The following is a 20,443-nucleotide window of genomic DNA, read 5'->3' as shown; positions in this document are numbered from 1 at the left end:
TCGGGAGTTTATAGGTGGGAATTCAAGTAGCCCCTAGGATATCTTTCCGACAGATGCATCATATGAGATTGGGGTTCGACGTCTAGTGGTCCGCCTATCCACGGTTGGTTTTACAGTGGTCTCGTTGTGTCTTAAAGAGTCCTTGGCTATGCTGACTCGGGGACGCTTCGTATGTCATGTGCACTGCCTTGTACATGATGGTGCTGTACGATCGAGCCCGTGTGGGCCCCACCACGAAAACTTCGGACGAAATCTCTATCATATGTTTGTTTCCGGCTTATTCTGCGAACCAAATCCTTGTTTTGTTTTTGTTGTGGTATTCGTGTTGCTTCGATGTCAAGTGTTGATTCCATACCTTATTCGAAACGGTGCTCTCATATTTCTATGGGAGTGCTAATCCTTCTTTATCATCGAGAGTGTCATGTCAATTCTTTTCCAACCGGTGTGCTTTCTCTTCAAGTGGATCCGATCATTTTCAACATTCGCGAGATCAAATTTCAGTTCTTCTCAACGGTGTTTGTTCCATTCGTCCCAAGTTGTCTTTGTTTTTCCCACCCTCCCACCCTTTTTCTTCATGGAGACAAAAAATTTAATCAAGTATCCTTTTATTGATGAGAAGTCTCCCCATTCTTTTCCGTCAATGTTCTTAGCCGGTGATTCTCATGAAGATGCTTAGGAGCTTCAAGTTCATCTGTCTTCGTTCTCATCTTCTTCTTCGGTGGATTCAATTCAAGCTTTCAGTGTTGATCATATTCCTTCCCTCGTGTCAATTGCTTTGTCATGTGGGTGCACCTCTTAATTATTCACCTCCCTCTATTTCTTCTCTGGAGTGCTTAAAGTTATCTCAGAAGATTCACATTTCCATTCCTAATTTGTTCAAGCTATTTCGAGGTTGATATCTCATTCAAGGCATTTAATTCAACCGGTGCAATATCTTTCAAGCAAAATTTTCGAAAGGTGTTTCTTTGAGTGGGCCCTAACCCACAGGTCTTTTCCCAGGATCTTACCTAACTCTTCTAACTTTTCCGGTGTTATTCTCAATTAATTTCGAAGTTTGACGTAAGAATGAATTCTCATCAGTCAAATGTCTTTCTCCAAGATCTTCCAAATTCTTTTCATCGCTGGTTCAAGCTTTCTAATTTTTATTCCGGAGTGCCTCAACAATTCATGGTGGTGTTTCTCGTCGTCATTTTCGGATTTGAAGACCGAAGAAGAGTTCCTCTTAAATCCTTACCCGTTCTTCCAAAGATTCATGGTTCTAGCTTGTTGCCATCCTCATAATTGTTTTTGATTGTGACAATTATTTTCTTACAACCCGGAGCATTTCGTGAATCCTTTCCATTTTATTCCTACGAAGGCCATCATTTCGGGTTTATTCATTCTTAGTTTTCAGCTCTCGATCTCCAAATCTTACCGGTGCATCGTTCAAGTATTCTCTAATCAACTCGTGATCTCTTCGTTCACTTGTATCTAAATTCTTTCAAGTATCTTTATTCATTTTCTAATTCTTCCGGTGAATTGTGCCTTTGCTACTCTCATTTCCAATTCTTACGGTCGTTCGTTCAAGAGTTCTCTTTCTTGGTTATCATATCAATTCATTCGTTCTTTCCAAATCCTACCGGCGGATCGTTGAAGAATTTCCCAAATTGAGCAATATCTCTCTTCAAGCCTTTTTCAATGAGAATGAGTAGTATGCCAAAAATCCATTGTTTGTCATCAATTTAAGTTGATGGAGGATAAACATACAATAAACCTTATTCTTGTTTTCCTCAAGGTGATTCAATTCCTTATTCCGGAAGTTCATCAAAAAATTCTTGGTTTCAATTGTTCATCTTTCTTTCCGGAGTTTCAAGTTTTCCGCATTATCTCATCGCGAAGCTCCATCTAAATGATCGCAAGGTTTCTCCTTGTGTTCTCAACTTCTCTTTCTTTTCATCATCTTTTCATTACCAGAGTTATTCATGGAGGCTCGACATGGTGGTTCGTCAAGGATTCCTTTCATTCTTCAATTGTTCTTCAAGATTTCTCTCGAAGTTATGATCCGCAAAGCTATACTCTAAACAAACATGGTGTTCAACACATGTCTTGTTTTGAGGAGTTCAAGTATTCTTCATCTTGCATTCCGAAGTGCAATTCGTTCTACCTTATCATTTGAGGTGGTGTTATGTCATTTTTGACAATTTCTTTGTGTTTCATGATTCACAAGTTTTCGAGCATGAGATATTTAAACCCATCGTTTCTCCATTGGAGTATTCTTTGTAAAGATTTCACCTAAAGCCTTCCTTTGGGAATGTTGCTACTTTTGGTGCTCATCAATGATCCAAGTTTCTCCTTCTCTTCTCGGTGAAAGAGTTTTCATCTCCGTGTTGCTCTCAAGCAATTAATTGATTCTGTTAGTGGTTGGTCTTCACCTCATAGTTTTGAGTTGTTTTCCATAAGCCCACAACAAGCTTATCCTTTCGTTGTTGATAATCCAACAACTCCGTTCTAGCATTTCTTGTAAGTGTGCTCTTTCAAGATCTTGTTTCTCTCCGTTCATTCCATTCCATTCTTTCATCTCTTCCCGAGGCATGGTGATGTTGCTCTCTTTCACCCATCGCCTCGTCTTGTCAAGTTCATGTTCAATTCCTTCCATTTACAGTCGGAGTGCTGTCCAAATTATATCACTCTTATTCCTTCTCTATCTTGTACCGGAGTGTTGTCGTAATTGATCTTTATCGTTCCTTGTACATCTCGTTTCAACCGGAGTGCTTGCATGCACTTCTTGGCCATTGCAACCCTTTTTCTTATGTCTTTCAACCTACAAGGTTCCCGTATTGTTCCTTGTTCCTTTTTTTCTAACGGAGTGTTTTCAACTTTGTTCACCTTCGTTTTATTCCTTCTTTAAATTTGTTCAACCTCGAAGGTTCTTTGGTTTCACTCATTTGTCAAAGAAGCAATTTGTTTTACCTCTTCCACTTCTGTTTCTCTCCGGTGCCATCCCTAGATCTCGGCACGAGATCCTCTTGTAGTGGTGGAGTGTTGTAACGCCCTGAGACCGATGCTTCAGACGCCCTCCATGTTTTTCGTGTTCGCCGTGTGTTTTATTTTGTTTGTTGCATTCATCATGTCATCATGAGCATTGCATCACATGTTTTCTAAAACTTGCATCCGCTCGTAGTTGCCGCGTCCCCCTTGCCTTTGTTGACCGTTCCTAGACCAACCGTGTTTTCGATTCCCTCTTGTCAAACCACCTAACCCCTCCTTGCACAGTGCTTTGACCCCTCGCTTGCTCGTCTGAAACTTACCCAAACCCGACCCGGGCTGTCGCTAGGTTCGGATCATCTCCAAATAGTCCTAAAATATCTTCAGTTTCTTATCTAATTTTCCCTAACCTAATTTTCTGACCGTCGGATCTAAATTAGTGAGACCCTAAACCTTCTCCTCTATCTATAAATAGACCACCTACCTGCCTAACCCTAAAATTTAGGAGCCTTGTCCCATCCTCCCAGCCGCCGCCCCTGTCTCATCACCCATCTTCTTCCTCGGGATCCTCCCAGATCCCCTTCTCACCCAACCAGCACTCGAGGCCTCCCCTCGATCCGCCCGGCCAACCAGAGCAACCCTCGATCCAACTCCACCTCACCCGCTGCCTCCTCGATCCCCTCCCGAGCAGGTGCTCGCCCGGAGCCCCGCGTCACCGCCAACCTCCCCGCCGGCGAGCGAACCAGCAGCCAACCAGATGAGCGCAGGCCACCTCCCTTTTTCTTCACCTTTCGTTTCCTCCCTGCATTTCCCCTCTCTCAACTCTCTCGTTTCCTCTCTGCCCCAGGACGAAGCTCCGTCGCCTTGAAGCTTTGCTGTCAGCCACCTCCACCGCCTGGATCTGACGTGGATTCGCCGTTTCGCGCTCCTCCGGCCACCTCCGCCCGTTTCCCCGTCCCCGACGCCGACGTGGAGCCGCGCCAAGACGCCGCCGCTGCTCTGCTTCCTGACGAGCAGAGGACGAGGCGCCCGCTCGCCCGCGTCTCGCGTTGATCGCGGCCGTCGCCCCGCATCGCCCGCATCGCCAGCAGCAAGCTCCGCCGCGCCAAGTTCGTCATCGTCGCACCGAGTCCCTCGCCAAGCCGCTGTCGTTGCCTCTGTTTCGCGCCCTCGTGCTGCTGCTGTCGCGCCCTGCTTCGTCTGAAGCTCCAGCGCCAAGTCCCTCGCCAAGCCGCCGCCGTTTGCCCTGTCGCCGGCCTGCCTCCTTGTTCGGATCTGGCCAAGCTCTCCCCGTCGCCGGTTGCCTCGCCGACCCGCCGCTTCTCGCGCCTGCCGACCCCACCATCTCGCCGTCCGTCGCCCTGAACCTGCTGTTGCTTCTGTTCTTCGGAAATGAGCAGCAGCAGCTCGCCCGCCCCTTCGCCTGTTGACCGATTCGGCTGCTCACATGGGCTGCAACCACGGGTCGGCCTCCTCCGCGCCAAGGCCCAGCGCGCCCCTTCGCGGCCTGCCCATCCTCCTCCCCACCGAACTGGGCTTGGCCCATGGTGAGCCACCCACAGTCCTGCACCCAGTCCGTCCCAGATTCGGCCCGATGCGTTTTTTTTCCTCTGTTGCGATTTTAGCTATTTTCCCAGGAACTGCAGTTTCTCAGAAAACCCCTTAATGTTCGTGCATTAATAACTCCACATCCGTGCATCATATTAAAATGAATTATATATGTAAAATGCTTAGAATTTCATCTAGTTTCATAATATGTTGCTTTCATCCATGTTTAAAATGCTTAAAATGTTGTTTGTTTAAATTTGCTCAAATTGCCATGAAAAAGATTTATTCCATAACTAAATAACCGTAACTCCGATTTTAATAAACTTTATATGTAAATGGGGTGGAAAAATGCATAGATTAACTTGATGCACTTTGTTTTACTGTTTAACAACATTAAAATATGATTTAGGGCAGAACAGTACCAAATCAAAAATATGCACATGAGGATTTACCGGACTTGTTGTTTGTTATTTCCGGCCTCATTTAAACTTGCTTAAATAGATAGATTTATTATGCTTCACCCCTTGCCATGTTTAATTAACTTTTAATATTGTTGGGTACATAACCAAGAGCGAACTAAATAACTTGAATGTGGTGTTTCGGCAATATGCAACTCGTTGCATATTGAGCTCCACTTAATTTGTAGTTTTGTTTTGTGCACTTTGTCATGCCATGCCTCCTTAAACCGGACATGCATCATACTTGATTGTGCATCATGCCATGTTTATGTGATGATTGTTTACTATGTTGTTTGCTCCTTTCCGGTTTGCTTCTCTCGTTAGCTTCGGTTTCGTTCCGGAGTTGTGAGGATTCGTTCGACTCCGCCCGTTTGTCTGCTTCATGGACTCGTTCTTCTTCCTAGCGGGGTTTCAGACAAGATGACCGTCACCTTGGATCTCATTACTATCATTGCTATACTAGTTGCTTCGTTCTATCGCTATGCCGCGTTACCTACCACTTGCTTATCAAGCCTCCCAAATTGCCATGAACCTCTAACCTTTTTCACCCGTCCTAGCAAACCGTTGTTTGGCTATGTTACCGCTTTTGCTCAGCCCCTCTTATAGCGTTGCTAGTTGCAGGTGAAGATGAAGTTTGCTCCATGTTGGTTTATGTTTATGTTGGGATATCACAATATCTCTTATATTATTAATGCATCTATATACTTGGTAAAGGGTGGAAGGCTCGGCCTTTTGCCTGGTGTTTTGTTCCACTCTTGCCACCCTAGTTTCCGTCATATCGGTATTATGTTCCCGGATTTTTGCGTCCCTAACACGGTTGGGTGATTTATGAGACCCCCTTGACAGTTCGCCTTGAATAAAACTCCTCCAGCAAGGCCCAACTTTGGTTTTACCATTTGCCTACCTACCACCTATACCTTTCCCTTGGGTTCTGCAGACTCAAGGGTCATCTTTATTTAGCCCCCCCGGGCCAGTGCTTCTCTAAGTGCTGGTCCGAACCGAGCAACCTGCGGGGCCACCTCGGGGAAACTTGAGGGCTGGTTTTACTCGTAGCTTGACTCATCCGGTCGTGTCCTGAGTGTTGGGGAACGTAGCAGAATTTTAAAATTTTCTACGCATCACCAAGATCTATCTAGGAGTATTCTAGCAACGAGAGGGATAAGAGAGCATCTACATACCCTTGATGTAGATCGCGCACGGAAGCGTTCAAGAGAACGGGGTTGATGGAGTCGTACTCGCCGTGATCCAAATCACCGATGATCCTAGCGCCGAACGGACGGCACCTCCGCGTTCAACACACGTACGGTTTGGGAGAGACGTCTCCTCCTTCTTGATCCAGCAAGGGGAAGGAGAGGTTGATGAAGATGACTCCAGCAGCACGACGGCGTGGTGATGGTGGAGCAGCAGTACTCCGGCAGGGCTTCGCCAAGCGCTTACGGAGGAGGAGAGATGTTGGGGTGGGAGAGGGAGGCGCCAAAGCTTAGGTGCTGCTGCCCTCCCCCCTTTATATAGGACCCCCAAGGGGGGCGCCGGCCCTGGAGATGGATCTCCCAGGGGGGGCGGCGGCCAAGGGGGGCTTGCCCCCCAAGTCAGGTGGGGGGCGCCCCCACCCCTAGGGTTTCCAACCCTAGGCGCAGGGGGAAGGCCCATGGGGGGCGCCCCAGCCCACTAGGGGCTGGTTCCCCTCCCACTTCAGCCCATGGGGCCCTCTGGGATAGGTGGCCCCACCCGGTGGACCCCCGGGACCCTTCTGGTGGTCCCGGTACAATACCGGTGACCCCCGAAACCTTCCCGATGGCCGAAACTTGACTTTCCATATACAATTCTTTACCTCCGGACCATTCCGGAACTCCTCGTGACGTCCGGGATCTCATCTGGGACTCCGAACAACTTTCGGGTTACTGCATACCAATATCTATACAACCCTAGCGTCACCGAACCTTAAGTGTGTAGACCCTACAGGTTCGGGAGACATGCAGACATGACCGAGACGACTCTCCGGTCAATAACCAACAGCGGGATCTGGATACCCATGTTGGCTCCCACATGATCCTCGATGATCTCATCGGATGAACCACGATGTCGAGGATTCAATCAATCCCGTATACAATTCCCTTTGTCAATCGGCACGTTACTTGCCCGAGATTCGATCGTCGGTATCCCAATACCTCGTTCAATCTCGTTACCGGCAAGTCACTTTACTCGTAACATAATGCATGATCCCGTGACCAAGCACTTGGTCACATTGAGCTCATTATGATGATGCATTACCGAGTGGGCCCAAGAGATACCTCTCCGTCATACGGAGTGACAAATCCCAAGTCTTGATCCGTGTCAACCCAACAGATACTTTCGGGGATACCTGTAGTGTACCTTTATAGTCACCCAGTTACGTTGTGACGTTTGGTATACCCAAAGCACTCCTACGGCATCCGGGAATTACACGATCTCATGGTCTAAGGAAATGATACTTGACATTGGAAAAGTTTTAGCAAACGAACTACACGATCTTGCGCTATGCTTAGGATTGGGTCTTGTCCATCACATCATTCTCTTAATGATGTGATCCCGTCATCAATGACATCCAATGTCCATAGTCAGGAAACCATGACTATCTGTTGATCAACGAGCTAGTCAACTAGAGGCTCACTAGGGACATGTTGTGGTCTATGTATTCACACATGTATTACGATTTCCGGATAACACAATTATAGCATGAACAACAGACAATTATCATGAACAAGGAAATATAATAATAACCATTTTATTATTGCCTCTAGGGCATATTTCCAACACTGAGAACGAGATACGTGCGGCTTCTATCAGGGTGTCGACACGCCGGGCGGCTTTGCTGGTCTTATTTTAACTTGTCGAAATGTCTTGTAACCGGGATTCCGAGATTGATCGGGTCTTCCCGGGAGAAGGAATATCCTTCGTTGACCGTGAGAGCTTATCATGGGCTAAGTTGGGACACCCCTGCAGGGTTTTGAACTTTCGAAAGCCGTGCCCGCGGTTATGTGGCAGATGGGAATTTGTTAATATCCGGTTGTAGTAAACTTGAAGTAATCTTTTCTAAAATACACCAACCGTGTGCGTAACTGTGATTGTCTCTCTTTCGGGGTTGTTCGAGAGGAGAACACGGTCCTTGGGTTATGCTTGGCGTAAATAGGAGTTCAGGATCACTTCTTGTTCATTACTAGTTGACGACCGTTCCATTGCTTCTCTTCTCGCTCTTATTTGCGTATGATAGCCACCATACTTGCTTAGCCGCTGCTGCAACCTCACCACTTTACCCCTTCCTTTCCCATTAAGCTTTGCTAGTCTTGTTACCCATGGTAATGGGATTGCTGAGTCCTCGTGGCTCACAGATTACTACAAAAACAGTTGCAGGTGCCGAGGATACCAGCGCAGGTGATGCTGCCGAACTCAAGTGGGGTTTCGACGAGAGACTTGGTCGTTTCTATGTTTCTTTTCATGTTGATCAGTAGTGATGTCCAGTTGGGGAAGATCGGGATCTAGCAGTTGGGTTATCTTCTTTTTATTTGGATTTGTCCGTAGTCGGACTATGTGTGTACTCTGAATGATGTATGTTTTATTTATGTATTGTGTGAAGTGGCGATTGTAAGCCAACTCTTTATCCCATTCTTGTTCATTACATGGGATTGTGTGAAGATGACCCTTCTTACGACAAAACCTACAATGCGGTTATGCCTCTAAATCGTGCCTTGACACGTGAGAAATATAGCCGCATCGTTGATGTTACAAGTAGGCTGCAGTAAGTAAGCCTCAACTGTCTGTTTCCATCGTCTAACATTGACTGACTCGCCGAGGAGCAATTAGAGTAACTAAAATGATTGGATACTCCTTGACTGAAATCTTCTTGGAGATTTAGCACTATTTAAACAAGTGAGTAGATGCATATCAACTGTTTGATGAAATGCCCAGCCCAGGGAATCATGCGTGTATCTCAGGCTGGACGGAGCGAGCGGGCTTTTCGGCCCGCACGTGTATCATTCCTACTATATGTTTGCTCTTTTTTTTTCGAAAAGGGGAATATATTTGCTCCTAGTAGACTCCTGTGGTTCCTGACTGTAGCCGGTTGCCGCAGCCTCGTAGGCAGAAAGAGCTTCCAACTTACAGGTCTGAAAGCGGGATGGAGTCAAGAAAAAGGGGCTCCCTACATTGCTCATATTTTATACCGGCAAATCTGCAGATTGTCCTTTTTCTTTATTATATAGAAGTAGTGATAATTTACAACGAGGAAGGTGGGAAGAAAAAGTCGTGTTTAATTACAAGAAAGGCGTGTTTGGTTTGGTGGTCATGACAGGAACGGACTGGTCTTAAGTCAGTCTTGATGACAGCCAAATTGACTGGTCTTGTTTTCCCACCTTTCCAAGTAAATGAAGCAACCTTGAGGTGTGAGCAAGCATCCAACGAGGCAAGCTAGCCACAAGATTCCCCTTCCACTTCGCAGCGAGAACAGGGCCACCAGTGAGGTATGACAGCTTCTTCTCCCCCTCTGTGCCGGAGTTGCACATCTGACTTCTTACATGGTCCAGGCTTGAGATAACCATTCATTGTTCATTGATCCAGATGCCCTCTTGCTAGCCTCGTCGCGCTTCGGCCACTGTCCTAGACCGTTCCGTCACCTCCTACTCAGCTCCTTCGCACATCTGTCAGGCAGAGTATAAAGGTACAACCTTTAGTTTTGCTTTGTTCCCTGTCATTCCAAGCTCTAGTTTAGATGCTCCAGGTGTTGTGCTGTCAGATCATGAGATCTACAAATTTATTCTCTTTCTACCTCTGGACCAAAATAGAAGACGTTTTTGTAGGCTAGTTTAGCCTTAAAACGTCTTATATTTTAATACGGAGGGAGTATTTGTTATCGATTTAGAAACACCTGAAGTTGTAGATTACAGAGCCTCTGTTTGGAATGTTAATGGTATTTTTTTCTGAAAAAACTACAGAAATTCCCAGTGTTTTTGCTTCTAATAGTTAATATCTTTAGGAGCTTCTTGAGCTCGTTTTGATGAAATGAACTGTCACTGACTTGTGCAGAGAAATGCATCGTGTTGGCGATTAACTTGTGAGGAACAACTGAGAGCAGTGCTCACACGCCATAACAAGGCCCGCAAAACATTAAGCAGGCATACTTGCATCTTGGTCAGATTTCATATGTTTGGGTAATATGGGCACAATTTTGGATGCTCTCACGTTCAAATTCTTGACAAAGCTGGGTCAGGTTATCGAGAATGAGGTTGTGATGACATTAAGTGTGAAGAAGGATATCAAGAGGCTAAAGAATAATCTGGAACATTTTAGCGCAATTCGGGAGGATGCTGAAGCTCTGGCCATGGAAGATAAACGGATAGAGGCATGGTGGAAGAACATGAGCAATGTAATGTTTGATGTTGATGTCATCATAGATCTTGGTATGGTTCATTCGGAAAAGCTTTTGCTGACACCTAGATCAGTATGTTGCAATCAGTCCATGGTCTCTTGTTTTGGAAAGCTTTCATTTGATCACAGGGTGGCTAGAAGAATTAAGGACATAAATGAAAAGCTTGATGAGATTAAAATGAACACAAAGATGTTCAACTTGGACAGAACCACACGTCAACAATTCCAAGTAACAATTGTGGATAGAAAGCAGACATCTCCTGTAGATGAACTAGAGGTTGTTGGAACAGAAATCAAACAGGCAGTTGAGGACATGGTACAAATGATTGTCAGTGGCTGTCGTGAGAATAGGTCAAGTGTTTTTGGGATTCAAGGGATGGGAGGCATTGGTAAGACAACATTAGCTCAGAAGATTTACAATGAGCCATTGGTAAGAGAGAAATTCCAAGTTCGTATATGGTTGTGCATTTCACAGAGCTACACAGAGACCGGGTTGATAAAGCAGGCAATACGAATGGCGGGAGAAAAGTGTGATCAATTAGAGACCAAGACCGAGCTTCTTCCGCTTCTAGTGGACTCCATCAAAGGAAAGAGTGTTCTTCTTGTGCTGGATGATGTGTGGAAATCTGATGTCTGGATTGATCTTCTTCTATCGCCTTTCAGGAGAGCCTTGAATTTCCATGTCGTTGTCACCACAAGAAACCTGGATGTATTGGCAGAAATGCATACAACATATACTCACCAAGTAAACACAATGAATTATCATGATGGTTTAGAGCTGCTTATGAAGAAGTCCCTCCAGCCGCACGAGCAAATAAGCGAATTCGAGAATGTTGGGTATGAAATTGTAAAGAAATGTGACGGTCTTCCCCTTGCCATCAAGGTTGTTGCAGGTGTCCTATCTACAAAAAGAACAACTGCGGAATGGAAGAGTATCCGAGATAGCAAATGGTCCATTCATGGACTCCCCAAAGAACTTGGAGGCCCCCTGTATTTAAGTTACAGCAACTTACCCCCTCAACTTAAGGAGTGCTTTCTCTGGTGTGCGTTGCTGCCTCCTAATTTTGAAATCCATCGTGATTCTGTAGCTTACTGGTGGGTTGCTGAAGGTTTAGTGAGGAAATAGCATGGATTCTCAATACATGAAATTGCTGAAGAGTATTACCTTGAGCTAGTTCGGAGGAATCTTCTTCAACCTGTACCAGAGTATGTAGACAAGGCTGTGTCTACGATGCATGATCTATTGAGATCACTCGGACAATATTTGACAAAGGATCACTCCCTGTGCATGAATGTGGAAAGAATTGATGCTATGTCGAATCTCCGCCGCTTGGGTATCAGTCATGCACTCATGCTGTAGAAGAAATACCCAATCTAGAAGAGCACAAGTGCTTGAGGAGCCTCCTACTTTTTAATAACAAGAATTTCAAATCAATGCACAGGGATATTTTCAGAAAGCTTGAGCATATCCGTGTCTTGGTTCTCAGTGGGACAAGCATCAAGGACATACCGGACTCAGTGGGAAATTTGGTGTTGTTGAGGTTGCTAGATCTTAGCTATACAGAGATTAACAAACTTCCAGAGTCCACGGGAAGTCTCATCAGCCTTGAATACCTCTCTTTGCTTGGTTGCCGTCAATTGGATAGCCTGCCAGCTGGTCTGATGAGACTGTCCAAGATAAGTTTTTTGCACCTAGAGAAGACTTCAATTGATCATGTTCCCAAAGGGATCGCAAAGTTTCAGCAGCTCTACAACCTAAGAGGAGTTTTTGAGAGCGGGACTGGATTCAGATTGGATGAATTGCGAGGCCTCCCCAATATTCAACGTCTCTGGGTTAGTAAGCTAGAGAAAGCGATACCAGGGGGTGAAGTTGTACTGAAGAACAGTCGTAATCTTAAAGAACTGGGACTACGCTGCACAATGAACACGGGTATTCATGATAGAACACGCTATGAGCACGACAAGGTTCAGAAAATTCAGCAAGTCTACGATATGCTCATCCCATCGCCAAGCCTAGAATACATTTTTCTTGTTGGGTTCCCGGGTACTATGTTCCCAGAATGGCTACGATCGAAACCGGAGCTTAGCATGCCAAGTTTGCATCAGATGCACCTTGATGAGTGCATATCATGTTCAGAGCTTCCACCAGCAGGTCAGATGCCACAACTGCAATTTCTTAAGATTAAAGGTGCAGATGCGATACAGTCCATTGGCAAAGAACTCCTAGGAAAAGAAGTCGGCAGTCCAGCAGCCTTTTTCCCAAAGCTTGAAGTGCTTCAGGTCATTGGCATGTTCAGTTTGAGAAGTTGGTCCCTCAACACTGGGAATCCCAGCAATAACTCTCAACATATCTCTCTGATGCCTTGCCTTAAGCGTCTGCTGCTTCTTGATTGCCCAAAACTGAGAGCTCTCCCTCAAGACATGTCCAAGATTGTTAACTTGAAGAGAATCCACATTGAAGGTGCTCACAAGCTGCAAGAAGTTGTCGACCTTCCCGCAGTTGTGTGGCTCAAAGTGAAGAACAACACATGTTTGAAGACAATCTCCAATCTCTGTAAGCTTCAGGACTTGCTTGCGCAGGACTGCCCAGCACTGGATCAGGCAAAGAACCTATGCTCATTGAGGCGCTTGTACATGGTTGACTGCCCGCACGAGCAAGGGTTCAGGAAGTGTCTCTCAGAAGAACAAGGCGTGCTAGTCCATGTTGCAACGATTAGCGCAGATGGCCGGAATATCTTCCCGGATGAATCTCTCTACAATTAGGCAGGTAAGGGAGCAAAATAGCTTAGAAAAAGTTACTCTACTTCTGCTGCGTTTATTTTCTAAATGCTGAAAATGCTTCCTATTTAAGGCTTGCTATTGTTATTTTGGTTTCTGTTTCTCAGAAAGACAATCTGTCACCACTGCTGAGGCTGGCTGTCCTGTGTGCTCGGAGCCCCTCGAGAGACGGCAGAGTTCCTCATGTTCGGCTGCCCCTTCGTCCTTGCTTTCTGGGCTAAGCTGGGGTGCCCGTCATCGGTGCGTCTGTGCAAGGTGGATCGGCGCTTCCACATTGGCATTTGGCTTCGTGCCCTCGAGGCGCCGAAGGCAGCTGCGCACCTTGCGGCTTGAGCGTCGCCCTGTCCTTGGTCTTTGTCTCTGTTTTGCATGTATGTTGGTGCTCCATCTACTGTTGCCCACTTGCCCCCTTAACCCTCATATAATGCTGTAAACAATTCTGGGTTTTAGCCCTTTTATGAAAATTCACTTGTTTTTGTTGGAAAAGTACTGAAAATTCTTTTCTTTCTTACCAACATACGTGAAACCAGTTACTCTTCTTATAGCACAAGAGTGCCACATATTAATAAGGACGCCGATATCTACCACACGTGTGGCATAATAGGCATTCACCCACACATTGTGTGTGGCATGTGCAGGGGGCAGCCCACACGGGATGTGTGTAGGCGAACAGTAGAATTGCCCACACGTGTGGGCGCAGCTACTTCGTGCCACATGCCCAACAAATACTACTCATCCCCACCCCGCGTGTGGCACGAAGCAATGCCCACACGTCCTAGCGCAGCTACATTAGGTACCCGTGGGATGACGATTTAGTTGCCATCTGGGATGGCAGATGTAGTTATCCGGAAGGGCAAATATGGTTGTAAAGCATGGCAACTCTCTCTGTTTTGGTTAACTATAATTGCCATGTCTAATTTATGGTAGTTGCCGGGTGTAATCAAACCATAGTTGTCGTTTGTGATTAACTACTTGCCACATATGGTCAAACAATAGTTGCCATATGTGTTTACCTAATTGTCACGTGGGGTTAATCACAGTTGCCATGTATGTTTACCTAATTGCCATGTACGCGCAACTGCAGTTGCCGTCTAGCAAACTAATCATAGTTGCCATGTGTGTTTACCTAGTTGCCAGGTACACGCAACTGCAGTTGTCATCCAGCAACGTACGACTGTCGTGTGGACGAAAAGCAGTTCGCCCACATGCGCGTGGACTAGGTGGTGGCTGTGTGGGCAGAAACTAGTTCGCCCACACAGCGCAGCTGGCAACCGCGTGCTGTGGGGCGTGTGGGCGACCTCTCCAATGCCCACACACCGGCCTTGTTCTACGTGGCATGCGAAAACTGCCTCGGTGTGTCAAGATTCGTGCAAACTTAATTGGACGGTGATCCATGCGTGGGCGAGTTGCAGTGTTGCCACACGCGTGGGCGTTAGTGTTTTCGATTAATAAAGAGATAAAGGTAAGTCGGTAACCCTAAACATATTTTTCTCCGTGATGCAGATGCTTAAAAGAGTAGATGAGAATCACCGACATGATATTTGCAGGACCAGCTGGTCATCCTTCACCTATCTTGAAGCGCAACGGAGCCCTTTGATCGGAGTCAGACAATGGGAGGTTTGTTTCTGTTGTTGAATGCTGGACTGCAAAAATGTTGTTGCTTTCTATCCGTTGCTTTTCGTGAAGGGTTCAGAGTTCAGACAAGTACCATGTTGGGCCACCTACAGAGAAAAAACAAGGTTGCACTCTAATTTCATCAGTTTTTGGATCGAGTGAATAATGATAGTGGTGTGCCTATTGTTGATTCTCCAATATATTCTTGTACTCTCACTTTGAGTTTGGGGGACGTGAGCTGTATATAAAGTGCCAGGACAAGTTGATGTTTTTTTAATTTTGTAGAATCTGGACAAGTTGAATAAGTAGATGCTGGGCGCTAACCAAACGGCCCCTGAGATGGCAAGGGTTCCATTTTTTGGAGTGACAAGGCTTCAAGGCCCACTACCCTCCGGATAGAAAAAGGCCCACTACGCTCACATAGAAAAAGTCTCGCTCACCGCCGCCGCCGCTCGTTTCACCATCCCCTTGCCGCCGCCGCCGCCACCGCCGCTATGCTCCGGCTCCGGTGCTGCGTCCTCACTCAGCTTCTCTCTTCTCCACCCCCGTCTCCCGCCTCCCAGCTCCGCCGCCTCATCTCCGCCGCAGCGCCCGCCATCTCCCCGAACCCTACCAGCTTCGCCGTAGAGGACTACCTCGTCGAAACCTGCGGCCTCGCCCGACCGCAGGCGCTCGAGGCCTCCGCCAAGCTCTCCCACCTCAAGTCCCCCGCCAATCCCGACGCCGTCCTCGCCTTCCTCGCCGGCCTCGGCCTCTCCGGTGCCGACGTCGCCTCCGTCGTCGCCAAGGACCCGCTGTTCCTCTGCGCCAAAGTGGAGAGGACCCTGGCCCCCGTCGTCGCGGGGCTCACCGGCCTCGGCCTGTCGCGCTCCGAGATCGCGCGCCTCGTCTCGCTCTCCCGTCACAGATTCCGCCGTATGTCCACCGTCTCCAATGTGCAGTACTACCTGCGCTTGTTCGGTTCCTTCCAGAACCTCCTCCGTGCTGTCAGCCGTGGCTTATGCCTTCTCTCGACCAACCTCGAGACGGTGGTCAAGCCCAATGTCGCGTTCCTGCGGGAGTGCAGGCTAGGTGACTCCAACATTGCCAAGTTGAGCGTCGCCCAGCCATGGCTGCTCGCCTCCAACTTGGAGCGCGTCCAGGAAGTGGTGGCACTTGCCGAAGGTATAGGTGTGCCTCGTGGCTGTAGGATGTTCAGACACGCATTGAACGCTGTTGGACGCCTCAGCGAGGGGAAGATCGCCGCCAAAGTGGATTACCTGAAGGCGACGTTTAGGTGGTCAGATGCTGAGGTCTGCATTGTTGTGTCCAAGTTTCCATTCGTGCTGATAAGTTCTAACCAGATGCTGCAGAGCAAGTCAGAGTTCCTAATCTCTGAGGCGGGGTTGGAACCGGCATACATCGCTCATCGGCCGGCATTGCTCTTGTACAGCCTGGAGGGCCGGATCAAACCCCGGTACTATGTTCTAAAGTTTATTAAGGAAAATGGATTGCTTCGTCATGACCGAGATTACTATAATGCAGTCATGCTGGCAGAGAAGGTATTCATGGAGAAGTTCATATGCCCTCATAAGGAAGCTGCGCCGCACCTCACAAAAGACTATGATGCCGCTTGCAAAGGGGAAATACCGACTAATTTCAGATTCACATGAGCCATGAACGTGTTATGAAAATTCGTAACTGTGTGCTGGTTGTCCGTTGATGTATGTCTGCTGATATCCTGGGCTAGTCGTTGCTAACGTGTGATGAAACTGATGGTTTGTTTCTGAATCCTGATATGTAGTGTCATCATTCAGTTGATAAGAAACCATGGCTTCGTTATGAACTTTTCCGTCCGCATTAATGATTTTAAACACATGTATTGGGACTAAGAAAGTGTGAGATGAAGCCATTCTGCAATGCAAATTAAAATTTCAGTTTTCAAGTTAGTTGCCGGTGCATTGAGAGTTTGAGACAATGGGCTTGTTTGCATCCAGCCAGCAACAGCCTTACCAAAAATATTTGGGTATTGACTGGCTTGTTAGCCTTTGGTTGGAAGCAGAGTTTTTGGTTATGCGCCAAAGTTTTGGTTGCTCGTTCAGTTCTAGCATCAGGTTGTTGTCGTATCCACGTGGCAAAATAGTGCACTAATTTTTTGGCGAGCCCTGATTTGGCAAGGCTGGTACGGGCGGCATCCAAACAGCCCCGATGAGCCAAGGTAAGGTCTCCTTCATTGTTGGTAATGAACTCCTAATGTTCTATTCATGTTTTTGCAATTCATAGTGGATAATTGGAGGATCTTATTTAGGTAAATAGTCTTTTCTGAGAGCAACTGGAGTGGATGTTGCCTCCTGGTGTTAGTGATTCGTATTTAGGAGTATCAATTAACCTGTCTATGGCTTAATCTTATTTTCAGTTGTTGTTTGATGTAAAAATAATTTAGGTTTGCTCATATGCAGATTCACAGCGATCCACTTTTGCTCTAGTTAGCTAACTAATTATAGATGTAGTCTTTCAGCTATCAGCTATTGAAAGTCTATGGAAGTGAGCTCACTTAAGTTATGCTAAATTAGTACGACTTTACTTGGTTCAGATGTAACGGTTTGGAGCCATTTGTCCTACTGGAAATACCTACTGGGCTGTAGGATAACTGGGCAGGACCCACATCTGTACATGTTATCTGCGAAAGAGAGATGCTCACTAAATAAACTTTGAACTATCACATAGAGTTGGGTTATAAGCATTGGCATTATTTAAGAAAGTAAACAATCAGATGCATGGCTATGGTCTCTGTGGTACAGGTTCTAATAAATTTCCTCATTTTCGTGGTATATAGGATGAACTGGAATAGGGAAAATAAGTTTAAGTCATCAGGCTGATTTTTGGGAGAAAATCATATGTAACAACTAATTTCAGCTAAAGATGTTTTAACACAATAATTGGTTTCCCATGTTACCTTTTGACAATGCTTTGAGAAGTAAATTTTATGTAGGACGTTGGCTCAAAATGCAGTTCACCATTTAGTGAGAATCTAATGTCTTCATGAAGTGTATGCTTTAGCATTTTATACTATTTACTGAGACAATGGTCCAGACCGGACCGATGGCAACATTTTATACTATTTACTGACACGTTTATATATGTCAATGCAAGAATAGAAATGTGTATGTTATGTTGTTTGTGTAGTTCATTAAAACATCTATTTACCTACTGTTTGGTTAGTGCTTGCAGGATCTGACAATAGCCTATTCTGCCTCTTACAGCTCTCATACCTTCTTCTTGACATCAAGGAGATTTGCATCCATTTACGATTTCCTAGAGAGTTTATAAAGGCCTGTGCATGTTAATCTTGGAAACATACCACTCATGAAGGAACTATCCTTTTTTACATCTTCATTGCATACACTCTCTATTTTTTGTTCATGGTTTTCCTTTTTCCACCCTTGCTAAAATATTCAACTTTATAGTTATGTTATCTGGGCTACGCATCCACAGGTTTGCTTTCTGTGATGGCTTATATACTCTAGAGATTATCTTGAATTCTGGGACTCGAAAACGTTCTCTGACTTGGCTTTGTCTATATTCTGCATTGTTACTCCAGATAGGATCCACAGTAGTTAGATAAGTTTGCTTGAAAACTTCTGACTGATGGACATGCTGGTCCAATGGCAACACCAGCCAACCATGTACAACTTTTGTAGTCAAAGCAAACTGATGGTTGTGTATAGATGATGTTTTATATAGCAATAGATGCTAATTAAAGTAACTTTTCTTGTGCTCCATGATTAGACGATTGCTTCTTGGCCCTTAAAAATAACATTGGACAAATTACTGTTACTTATCTTGTTTTCCTTGATAATAATTTCCTAGGTGTGAAAATCTCTCTATCAGCCTGTTCTTGTTAAAGAAGACGCACTGGTACATATGATTCAGAGCATAAACACTTGCCACATTCTTTTTCCAGGTATTCAAGATCACTAGATCGGAAACGCGCCTTGGCGCGTGGTGCCTGGCTGAACTTTTTGTCCCAACTTTTAAACAAACTGCAATATTGTTGCTACTTGGTGTAGGATCGTTTTTCAAAGTCTGGCCGAAGGCAATGCAGTCACATGTACCAAATGCAAAGCAACCATGAGGTATTTTCTCAGTAGAACCATTCGTCTGGAAGTACATGAGGAATATAAATATATACTTTTCCAAAAGCAAGACCGGACGATCAATTCACATCAAGTTTGATACAGACAATGTACTTTTCATACAGCAAAATCACCACAGCGGCAATGCGAGACAAAGAACCTATGTAGTTCCATAGAAGCATATTTTTTGGAAATAACCTGATCGTCTTGACATTCAACCTTTCATATGCCGCGACACATGAACCTGCTATTAATAGTTTGTTCAGTCACTTGAAACAGATAACATTTTCTCCATTGACAACGGACTTATGAACCTTGAACTAACCTTTTCAAAGTTTGGATTATCAGCAGCGGCTTCCTATGCGTAGTGTCGAAGCCGAAGACACATAAGCAATTTCTTTGTGTTGAGCAAACATGGAGCCCAGGTGTTATCTATCATCTTACTCTCCAGAACTATCTACCTGCTGAAGGATTTACCCAGTTTGAGATCATATTATTTGAGGATGGTCTGCTAACAAATAACCTATCAGCAGGTCGTAGGACAGGAGGAATAGCACTACCGCAGCTTCAAGTGCCAAAGAACATCGACTAATTCAAAGCTTATTTATATGCACAATTTCAATTAGCACTGAACTAAAAAGAAGCACTCACTATATCGAAACAATGCAGATGGACTCCATAAACAATGAATAAGGAATGGTCCAGTGCGTACAAAAGCATGTGATAATTTAAGGAATAACCATGAAAAGGCCAAAAAACACATAGCAATCGTGATAATTTGAGTAACCATGAAAAGGCCAACAAATACATGGCACAGAAATTCTAACAAAAAACAAAGAATGAAGGACATCATATTCTACAGGGAATAGCAAGATGATAGGCAAGGCAATGCGATCAAGCCGAGGTCTGCATAAGTTAATCAGCAACATAAATAGACTACACAAATATAAATCTATATATAGAACCAATCGACGGTAAACAAACAAACACCATTCTAGACAAAGGGTTGTAGACCAGAAATAAAGCCTCGTCAGAACCAAGCATGTAGTAACTGTGGCTCGGTGAGCTGTGGCTCGGTGAGCATAAGAGAGGCATAGGAAACACACAATTGAGACTAAAAACAAACAACACATCTTACTGTTTGTGTATATCATAACAGAAACTATCATAGACTTTCTTTACATATATACACATACTCGTGAGCAAAACAAAGAATGTTGGTTGCTCCTAAATTATTTGCAGAACATAAGAAAAAAGAGTTGGAAACAATCTGACAAGACCTGAAACCAGAACTTGGTAAGTTATATGGTATTTGTAGCTATGTTTTCCCTTTAACAATTAATAAGATGAATGTATTTAAAAAAACAGAAACCTAATTTCCCTAGTTTTGTACAAAAGAGTGCTCTAGCCAGAAGTAAAGTGTCTAGATTCCCTAGCTCTAGCTAGAAATCACAGTGCTGACACTTTCTGTTCAGCATGAACAAAATAAAAATCCTATTTCTGTTCAGCATGAAGACAAATTCAGAGCAGCAAGATGTACATGATCTACCTTACTTGCCGGGGATA

General features: G+C 45.2%; 1 protein-coding gene and 1 pseudogene across 1 annotated transcript; both read left to right on the top strand.

Moving 5' to 3' along the window:
* Nucleotides 1-7,862: 7,862 nt before the first annotated feature.
* LOC123077146 (putative disease resistance protein RGA4) lies at nucleotides 7,863-13,584 on the top strand (annotated as a pseudogene).
* A 1,582-nt stretch (nucleotides 13,585-15,166) lies between these two features.
* On the top strand, nucleotides 15,167-16,683 carry LOC123077145 (uncharacterized). The gene has a single exon (XM_044499362.1). It carries the CDS (start codon nucleotides 15,257-15,259, stop codon nucleotides 16,412-16,414), a length of 1,158 nt encoding a protein of 385 aa, XP_044355297.1. The 5' UTR covers nucleotides 15,167-15,256; the 3' UTR covers nucleotides 16,415-16,683.
* The last annotated feature ends 3,760 nt before the right edge of the window (nucleotides 16,684-20,443 follow it).

Source organism: Triticum aestivum, chromosome 3D (genome assembly GCF_018294505.1).
Source record: "Triticum aestivum cultivar Chinese Spring chromosome 3D, IWGSC CS RefSeq v2.1, whole genome shotgun sequence".
Classification (NCBI taxonomy): Eukaryota; Viridiplantae; Streptophyta; class Magnoliopsida; order Poales; family Poaceae; genus Triticum; species Triticum aestivum.
The sequence above is the reverse complement of the archived record's forward strand: the minus strand, read 5'-3'. Positions and strand labels throughout refer to the sequence as shown.